This window comes from Platichthys flesus, chromosome 5 (assembly GCF_949316205.1).
Source record: "Platichthys flesus chromosome 5, fPlaFle2.1, whole genome shotgun sequence".
NCBI classification, from domain to species: Eukaryota; Metazoa; Chordata; class Actinopteri; order Pleuronectiformes; family Pleuronectidae; genus Platichthys; species Platichthys flesus.
The window spans coordinates 27,138,943-27,149,274 of NC_084949.1; the positions used below are offsets into that span (position 1 = coordinate 27,138,943).

A 10,332-nucleotide genomic window follows, 5' to 3' on the forward strand; every position below is an offset into this window, starting at 1 on the left:
GAGTGGCCTTTCAGAGAGAGAGAGAGAGAGAGAGAGAGGGGAGGGGGGGAGAGACCAGTATATCCTCCCCTTCTGTTGTCCACAGCCTCACAGCTCCCTCCAATCACCTCCCCTTCCTCTTCCTCCTCTTCCTCTTCTTCTTCTTCCTCTCTGCTCTGTGTCCTCTGCTCCCTCTCTCTCCCTCATGCAGATGTACAGTGCGCTCGCCCCTCCACTTTTCATTGAGTCATTGTGCAGCGAACAGTGAGCCACTAGAAAAAAGAAAAGGAGAAGGGGGGGACTCCCTCACTCCCTCTGTCTCTCTCTCACATACACACACACTAACAAACACACACACACACACACACACACACACACACACACACAGAGCAATCATCCATCAAAAGCTTTTACAAATAACAGCACTTAGACTCCTCCCATAACACCCCCCTCCACACATACACATACACACACACACAGACCCCAGACACACACAAACATGCACACACACAGAGACACACACACACACACACCCAGGGTGAACTCACATCTCTTCAGTGACAGCAGCAGCGGAGGAGCCGGCACCTCCAGTGACGGAAGTATTTTCCTCTCTCTCTCTCTCTCTCTCTCTCTCTCTCTCTCTCTCTCTCCTTGTTTCTGTCTATCTCTCTCGCCCACATGCTCTCTCTTCCCTTGATGATAGTGGGGGGGGGGGGGGAGAAAGGAGCCTAAGGCGAGACGGACGTGATGAGAGGAGAGACAGAAGAGGGGAGGAAGGGGGAGAGAGAGAGAGAGAGAGAGGAAATCGTGATGAGGCTGGAGCATCCGACCGGGAAGCTCCAGGGACAGAAAGAAAAAACAATTTGTGGAGCGATGGAACAATAAACGTGAAATGAAAGGAGACGCAGGCGGTTCTGCTTCTGGTAAATGTGATAACACAAAATAACAAACTGGTGTTTTTGACTCAGTAACAGAGCAAACTGCAGGAACTCAGAGGAGGAAGGTGTGCGTTGGGGGGGGGGGGGGGGTGTTCTTCTGAAACTGGCATAACTGGAATGCCATAAGCTGCCACAGAGCTTACTCAGAAGTCTATTATGAATTCACTGGCGAGGCTTTGAAATTCAAATAGGACTGTTTTCCTTTTTTTTTTTAAATCTCCACAGAAACGCTGGCTCCAGCTTTTGTGACATATCACCAAGGAGGGGGGGGTGGGGGGGGGGGATCTGAATCAGTGGGGAAAGCTCAACAACAACCTGAACCTGAACCTCCTGAGAGATTCCAGCTTCACTGTTTACTACGTCTCTGGCTGCAGGTCCCTCTGGTTCGATTCCCTGCTCGATCACAAGAGAAGTTTCAAACCCTCACACGTGATCTGCAGCTTCTTCTCTCCATGAACAACAGACTGTGACAGATTCAACCTTTTTTAAATCACAGACACCAGATGTCACAGCAGCATGTATCAAAGATGGAGTCCCTGTTTGCAGCAGTTGTGGTATTTATCACCACATCAGGCGGGTACGTGGTCTCTAATGAGATCCCCCGGCTCACAGGTCTGATCTGGTTTGTTTACAGTACGGCGATCAGCAGCCGCGGGCAGAGTTTACCAGGCTTTTTATTTACCAGCGAACATGAGTGATTATTGCTCGTGGCCTCACTTTGTCTTCTCCCTGCAGAGCCGCGATGACGGGTTCATTTAACCAGGCGCTCCTCAGAAGTGATGGAAAACAAATTGGCCACAGGCGGAGTCCCGGCTGCTTCCTTTGTGCGTCTGGACTGAACGACTCATTCAGCGATAATCTGCAACAAAGGGAGGGACGAGATGTTGACATCTCCAGGGGGGGGGGACCCCCTCATTCCTGGGGCCATAATAGCTTTTTTCTGAGGCAGGGGGGGGGGGGGGGGGGGGGGGGTTCTGCAGACGCGTCTGAATTGATTTCTTGGAGGTCGGAGCAGATGCTTTTGTCTCAAACACATGAATTCACAATAACCTCAGATTGAGAAACGTCCCTGCAGCGAAAATATCATGTGACACCAAAACGTTTGATGTCGCTAACAAGAGGAGGAAACATATTAATAAACTAATAAACTATTAATAAGCTAATAAACAAATCATTAGATGAACCTGATGAATCCAGAGGACGTACAGGTGGTAGAGGTGGAGCGGCATATCCATGATGCAGGAATATAGAGATATGAGTGATATCTACATAGAGTGCGGAGTGGCCTAGGGGGTAGAGTGGTCGTTCTCCAACAAGAAGGTTGCCGGTTCAAACCCCACTCTTACCTATTTGCATTGCGAAGTGTCCTTGGCAAGATACTGAACCCCTAAATGGCCCCTCATAAATGTTGAGTGTACTTATTGTAAGTTGCTTCGGACAAAAGCGTCAGCCAAATGATAAGTAATGTAATATAGTAGTAGTTCAGTCATATAGTTATATATATATATTTATTGCACTTTATGGATGTTTTAAATTATAACTATGGCAGATGTGGATATTGAAAAAGTTACAGTGTGTTTTATTAAAGACTAAAGAGACATTAAAATAAGACTTGATGAAACCAGTCACAGTGAATTAACACAGATCCATCACTTCACCTCTTTGGGGACATTCTTCTTCAGTTTGACAGATTTCATGATGTATGATTCTCTTCCATTATATCGTGGTGTTATCGTTATCGTGGGACATGAAGCGCGTATCGTGAGTTACTCTGTGATTACCAAAACTTCTAGAGACGCTTCAACGTGAGATTTCTAGAGCTGAAACAATCTGCCTGTTAATTGGCACCTTCTCTAATAATTGATTAATCAACTTAACTTAACCTTAAGTTGTATTCAACATAGATTTTATAAAAGCCAAACATGGTCATGGTCAATCACAATTATTCTGCACTTGCATCCAGACACTGTTTTAAAGACTTTAAATTTGGTGATTTCAGCTCATTTACTGTGAATATGCTTTGATTTAAGAAACTCTACCAACAAGTTAAGTCAACACATAAATTTAAAGTTTATTTCCCAATGGAAAAGTCTCCCAGTGAAACTCTGGTGACAGGTTTTGAATTATTGGCAGTTATGTGACGTTTGCTTTGTACAAATAGAAAGTTAATCTCACTTCCTCTAAAACACACAGGTGCAGGTTCATTACAGTGGAGATGTAATAAAACAGTGATAAACTATAATCACATCCTGTGTGTGTTCTTCTAACTGCTGAAGTCTTTGCTCTGCACTCTTCACAGACGTGTGTTCTTTTCTCTAATTTGTTGGATTGTGTTGAAGCCACTTCAGTAAAGCTCAGTTGTGTAACTGTCACTGAAACACAAGCGTTTCTTCCACTTTAGTTCTAAACAGGAATCAGGGGAGTGAAGCTACTTGTTCTGTGGAGTCAAGAAGGACGATGTGTGTCTCTGCTGAATCTCTACCAGTCACTCCACTGCCTGACCTCTGACCTCTGACCTTCCTGCAGGGGGGGGACACACAGTTTGTCTCTGATGAGGAGTTTGAACATTGAACACAGAAGCTGACTCAATATTATAATATACTGTAATCTGAATATTGTGATATTAGGTAGATAATGTGAGTTTAACTTGACGTCTGTGTTAATTCAGCTTGAACCAGATGAACACATCTCTATGTTGTCCAACGACTCCCCCTGCTGAGCAAACAGAGGCACTACAGAAACTAAAAGCACAACCTGCCGAAAGTTTGCTCAACTTTACTTTTAAATAAAGATGGACGACTCAGCCAAAGTGCATGATCGCCCCCTGGTGGGTGCCGGTTGTATCCGGGCTATTTTAGCTTCTTTTCAAGATAACAGGAGGAAGCAGAGATGAGTCGTCCATATTTAAATAAAGTCTAAATACAGTGAGAAGTAAGAAAACATTGGAGACAACTGAGACATGTAAAATAAAAATAACATCAGTCTTTCTGTAGTAAACATAAAAAAAAGGTTTAATCCAAAGCGGAGCATTTGCCAAGGAATCCAATTTACAGGGTTAAATTATTTTACACTAAAAAAATAAAAACAGACAAACATGTTACCACAGTTTGAACCACATGGGCCAACAGTCACTGACATGAGCTCATCAGGACATCAGGGAGTTTCAGTTCAAAGTCAAACTGACATTTCAACATCTTATTGTCTCAGTAAACAAACAGATCAGACGCTGGTCGGGGGGAGTTTTTAAATGTACACATGTCCCCCTGATATTTAGTGTTGGTCTTCATTTTCACAGCGTGCACAGGAACTCAGAGACGAGTCACAACAAGCAGAGGAACTTCCTGTTTCACATTCATGTTGAAGTCACCGAAAGAACAGCTCCAGGGAAACAGAGGAGAAAATGACTCAAAAAGAAAAAACAGTGTCACTTAAGTATTTTTAGGAAAATACCACAGACATGCAAACTCCGTGTTATTTTAAATAATCACAGTTGTAAGAGGAATAAATAAAAGAGAAAAACAATTTGACCTTCCCTCAAAACTGGCTCGTCAAACTGCAGAGAGCCGAAAAACTGATGAGGAGGAATCGTCAGAAGAGGAAACTGAGACAAGGAGACGTCTCAGTTCAAAAGCTTGTTTCTCCTCCGGGAAGAATTCAGTCCAAACAGAAAGAAAGTAAATCTGTAGTGTTTATCTGTAGAGGACGTTTCAGCCACGTGTTCCCACTTCTTCACTTCCACAAACCCATCGATACAACATCCACAAAACCTTCAACCACCGGATGCACCAGACGCACACTCAGCAGCACAGACACATTTCAAAACAAATACACAATTAGAACCATGAGGAAAAACAAACCTTTTTAAAGTTTTATAAAAAAAAAACTGAACACAGAGCTGGTCTGGGTTCAGCAGGATGTTGCCGAGGTGCCACTGAGCAAGGCAGTGGACAACCACCAGCACTGGAGTGTTTAGAAAAAAAGGCTGAAAATAAAAACAAGTGTATTTCTCTGGTGCTGGAAACTCTGGTGCATCCGAACTGACGATACAACAAACTGACTCAGTTCAAGTCAAACCATGAACAGTGAAGTCGAGGATCTGAGAACAATACATTTAAAACTATTAATTATATAGTTCAAAATATATAAAAGGGACATTAAGTAACACTTTTACAAAATAAGTTTTCTGGTGTTAAACATCACAGAAAACCTATTCCTGCATTTACATGTAAACCGTTAATGCTCAATAGTGAAATAATATGAGAAAATATTCCAAATTGATCTTTAACTCAACTAATTGAACAGTTGTGTTAATTCCTTATAGACGCTCTTATTTTTTAGTTTTGGGGGAGAATCATCATGTCTCTCCAAAAATCAAAGATTCATCCTGTAAATGACTTAATGTCCCTTTCATCACACAATCCTGAAAAACTCTCTGTTCGGGATGAAACACATGAAATCAAAATCTGTAACAGTCGCATGTTTTATCACAACACATGAACGTGACGTGTTCAATAAAACAACCAGGTGACGCCGTCCAATCACATCGCAATCCTTTCTTACTTCACTCAGACTCTTCTTCGTAACACAATCACCCTTCGATAGAACACAACATGCACACACAGAGGAAGACTCTTCATCTGAGGAAGACTCTTCCTCTCTGTAACAGATTGCTTATGTAAAAACATAAAACCCTTTCATTTCAACAGAAACAAAACCCTCAAGCACTTTTGTTCAAATTAAGACAAATGACTCCATCACCAGCTGCAGTTTAAAAAAAAAATACAAAATTAAATTAAAAAGCTCCTCGAGATGTTCAGGGAAAGTTTCATATTTGACAGGTTCACAGGGATCCCAGTCCGTGGGAGTCGCTAAGATGATTATTAGTTATTGTTTTTCACATCAGGAGGAGATGTTTGAAAAATTCAAATCCAGCTGATTCCAGATCAGCAGCACAATCCTGAGACATCTTTCACCCAAGTGAAGTACCCAAAGCGCTCATCACAGTTCCCATAAGAATAAAGTGTAAAAACTTTCAGAACATGCACATCACACACACACACACACACACACACATATTAAAGATTTATATACATATTCTACCTGCTCCAGTAAACTGGGAGCTCTGCTAACTACAGGCCGGTGATTCTGACTCAGCAGCTTCGAGCCAGAGCAAAGAACCAAAGTGAAGAAGCTGCTTCAGATCAATCGTTGTTGATTAGATCAGAACTGTAATTTAATATCTTTCATACGTTTTTATGTCTTAATAATGTTAAAATATACTGTTATAACAGGTAAAACGTGAAAAACATCATGAGAACAATAAACGTTTCGTGCTGTAACAGGATATTCATCCATTTTTCTTTTTCTCAAGTCGCAGCAACAAACCGTTTGGTTGTCATTACACTTGTTGAATTATTATTTCCAAATTAAAAACAAACAAAATGCTTGAAAAGAATGTCTAAATTGATTTGAAATGACGTCAGACTGATTCTCAAAGTACTGGATCTCCATCAGAAGTGCACTGTGGGGTCTAAAATTTAAATTATCAAAAAGAATATTAACGTCTGTAGCATCTAAAGATAGTATTAGATACGAACTTTACCATATAAAACATGAGAAACCCTGTTAAGTGCAGCTGATGATTCCAGATTGTTGATTTTGGCCCAATTTCAAATCAGAATCCCAAAAAAACAAACATTTAAAACCATCAAACATTGAATTTTCTTCACCATCCTTCGATCAACAGCATGTAGAATAAAAGCTGCTGGTACCAGTTAAGTTCAGTGGTGAAGTGAACCCAGTGGCTGACTTTGGTTCAGCTGCTCTGGCTTAAATCTGCTGAATATTACTCACAGTTAAATCAGACTCACTACAATGAAAACACAATGACACAAGACGAGGGTTAATTAAACTAGTCCGGTCTGAGGTGAGAGGAAGGGGTCGGGTTTACAAGGAGATCTCCTGAGCAGGAGAGAAACACATCCTGGTCACTGGGGGGGGAGAGGCCTGCTGAGGGATGGAGGGATGGAGGGGAGGAGGGAGGAGGGAGGGGAGGAGGACGGATGGATGGACAGAAAACAACGCTTTAACAATCCACCGTCATGTTCAGGAGAACTTGAAGCACACGTTGTTGGTATTTAGAATCCTTCAACCTCTGAGAGTTAACAGAGGTGATACACAGCAAGTCAGAGAAAACCACAGGTGGTGTCCCCCCCCCCCCCCCCCCCCCCCCCTTCCAAGTCTTTGTGTGTCTGTTTGTTGGATTTTACACGAGGTTCTTTTTGAACGGTGATTTTTCTACGTTCAGACGTGAAGAAGAAACTGTGTCATACCTTGGAAACCTTCAGAGCCTTGTTCTCTGTAAAAGTAAAGTCTGGGTTTTTTACCATCAGTCCCAGCTTCCCCAGCACAGGACCAGTTAATGGACTGTTCACCTGCACACACACAACAAAATAACACTATTATCACACTCCTGTGACAGATTGAATAAAAAGGGTAAATAACAGAGAAGATCCCAAACCAGGGAGTTCAGTGCATTGGAGTGTCTCACCCCTTGGAGGATGACGTTCTCTTTCCCAGCTTTCCTTCCAGGCCGGTTGAAGGCGTCGGGGGAGATGTGCCGGACCCGCCTGTCCTCCGTCAGCTGCTCCGCTCGGGCTTTACGCTGTGGGCAGAGCATCGGGTGTGAAGGTCGGAGAGAGAGGTCAGACACGAGGAGAACACAAACCTCATTGTGTGTACGTTTTGAAAAATCGATCACACAGATCATTGCTTTGTTTCTGTCACTAAACCTCGGATGGATGGATGGATGGATGGATGGATGGATGGATGGATGGATGGATGGATGGATGGATGGATGGATGGATGGATGGATGGATGGATGGATGGATGGATGGATGGATGGATGGATGGATGGATGGATGGATGGATGGATGGATGGATGGATGGATGGATAGATAGATAGATAGATGTAGTGGTAAAGTCTGTGCATGGGGCTAGTATAGCCAGTAAAGGGATGGACAATGGGTTGGTATATAATAATGTGATGAGAAGAGAAGAGTAGAGAAGAGAGAGAGAAGGGGAGGGTAGACTGAGGTAGACTCATGCAGGGAAGATCACTCCCCCCCCCCTCCTCTTCTGTTGTGTTGTGGACCTCCATACCTTGATGAGGCCGCCGAACGACCGTGAGCGGGGGTGTTTCTTGCTGGGAGCTATGGGCGCCTGCTGGGGCTCGTTGGTCGGCGTCCCTGTCGTTGTCTGTTTGACCAGCTGCACACAGGAAACACAACTTCACCTCATGCTACAAGACATTCAACACTCTGAGATCTGCATGGTAGTAACTCCACAGCCGGACGGGGGGCCGGAGGGAAGACGCTGAGGCCAACCTGTCGGACGAGCTTCTTTTTCTTGGCGGAGTCCGGCATGTTGTGGTGGACGTGTCTGAAGAGGTCCTTCAGGGCTTCCTCTGTGTACTGCTGAGCCGGGGACTGGCAGGTCTCCGGAGCAGCCGTCCTCTTCAGGGGCAGCACGGCACGCCGGGCCGGAGAGCTCCTCGCCGCCAGCAGCTCCAGATCGTCCTGAGAGCACAGAGCTGGTTTAACTGGTTTGATTCAGAGCTTTAATCTACGTCTCAGTTCCAGTGGCTATCTACTGTGACTCTGTGAACTCACCTTGGTCTGAAGAGCCTTGGTCCCAGCGAAGTGCACTCTGGCATAATCCCGCAGGTAAACTGGAGCCTGAGCATCGAACCAGGGACACGTGACACACTTCAATCAATACAACAGACACACACTATATCTCCAGGACCTGGTTTTGAGAGCATATAACTGGTGTAGCTCTACTGGTTTGGTCGTGTGGTCAATATTCACCCTGAAGAGTTTCTGTGAGTGTTTGATGAGGAAGGCCATGCTGCTGTTCAGTTTCTTCAGGTTGTCCTTCAGGTCCCCGGCCGTCATCTGGAGGACAACACAACAACAGAAACAAACTAAATAACACACGTTTACTACATTAACAGATTTTCCTGATCAAACATCTTGTGTTCAGCCTCTGGCTCAGGTTCTAAAGTCGTACGTGTCGTGGCCACAGGACGTGCGGCGCGAACATGAGGGCCAGGTTGAAGGCGGACATCTTGTTCTTGTCCTGCTGCTTGGCTGTGTAGTACAGCAGGTCCAGCAGCAGCTTGAGCAGCGAGCGGTTGGCCTGAGGCAGCAGCAGGAAGAGAAGCTGCAGGGCCTCGATCTGACGCTCCTTGTTGGGCGCCTCGGTCTTGTTGCCCTGCTCGTCAAACAGGGTCATGTCTGGGAATGAGAGGATGATGGAGGATGTAGAGTTAGAGTTAGACAGCTCGTTATCCATTTCCCAAAGACATAACGATTAAAAACCAAATGTTACCTGCATTTTGAACATCTTGACTACTGACAGAATACTGGTATGTGTGTGTGTGTGTGTGTGTGTGTGTGTGTGTGTGTGAGAGTGTATGTGTGTGTGTGTGTGTGTGTGTGTGTGTGTGTGTGTGTGTGTGTGTGTGTGTGTGTGTGTGTGTGTGTGTGTCCTCCTACCAGCTATCTTAAGGTGTGCATGGAAGTGTCTGTGTGTGAGCAGTGGCTCGGGCAGCTCTCCCAGGAAGGTCTTGAGCAGCGTGGCCACGTCGTTGGGGTGGAAGTCTCCAGAGGCCAGGTCCACGTCGGCTCCGCTGTTGAGAAGCTCCTTCAGGGTCTGCTGCCGCACGCTGTTCCCCGGGACCCGGAACAGACCCTCCACATGCAGGTCTGAGGACGGAGGAGCAGGGGCTGAGCACGGCATGAAGCCAAGATGGGTGAAGCTGCTTTTCCTGAAGGACAAAACTCTTACTTTTGCTGAGGTACTCGATGAGCTGGTAGATCTGAGCGATGCAGCCTTCTGTCAACGGGGTTCCGAACACAGCGTCCTTATCTGTGATGTACCGGGAGATTTTTTGAGAGTCAGCGATTATTCTACAAGTTGCTGAAGTTCCCATGAGACAAACTGCTCCGGTGTTTCTGCTCCAGGCTGGTCACAGACGCACAATTTCCTCAAAATCAACCTCAAAGCTTGAAAGAGTGGTGAGGCCTCACCTCAACTCACTCGACCTCTCACCTTTGCGTTTGAGGAAGTTGAAAGAGCGGAAGAAGCCTCCGTTCCCCCCCGTCGGGGTCTTGGGACTCTCCTCGCCGAGGAGCTGGGAGAACTCGGTCCCGGGAAGGTCGATGAGGCGAGTGATGTTGCTGAGCACCAGCTCCAGGAACACCTCCGGGCTCTCGTGGCGCAGCTTCTCCACAAAAAAGTCTGGATTGAAGATAACAGGCGGTCGCCCCGCTCGAGAGTCGCCCGGTGATTCCTCTTGATTCATCACCATGCTGGACACTGTACCTCTGAGGGGGGGTGAATAGAGTTCTTT

At 45.3% G+C, this 10,332-nt stretch overlaps 1 protein-coding gene across 1 annotated transcript; it reads right to left on the reverse strand.

Moving 5' to 3' along the window:
* Positions 1–3,917: 3,917 nt before the first annotated feature.
* On the reverse strand, positions 3,918–10,298 carry arhgap19 (Rho GTPase activating protein 19). The gene is made up of 11 exons (XM_062388448.1): positions 10,032–10,298; positions 9,768–9,848; positions 9,476–9,685; positions 8,988–9,214; positions 8,786–8,872; positions 8,588–8,653; positions 8,303–8,494; positions 8,079–8,186; positions 7,468–7,581; positions 7,250–7,351; positions 3,918–6,923 (listed from the first exon to the last, which is right to left on the reverse strand). Exons 1-11 carry the CDS (start codon positions 10,288–10,290, stop codon positions 6,864–6,866), a joined length of 1,506 nt encoding a protein of 501 aa, XP_062244432.1. The 5' UTR covers positions 10,291–10,298; the 3' UTR covers positions 3,918–6,863.
* Between the last annotated feature and the right edge of the window lie 34 nt (positions 10,299–10,332).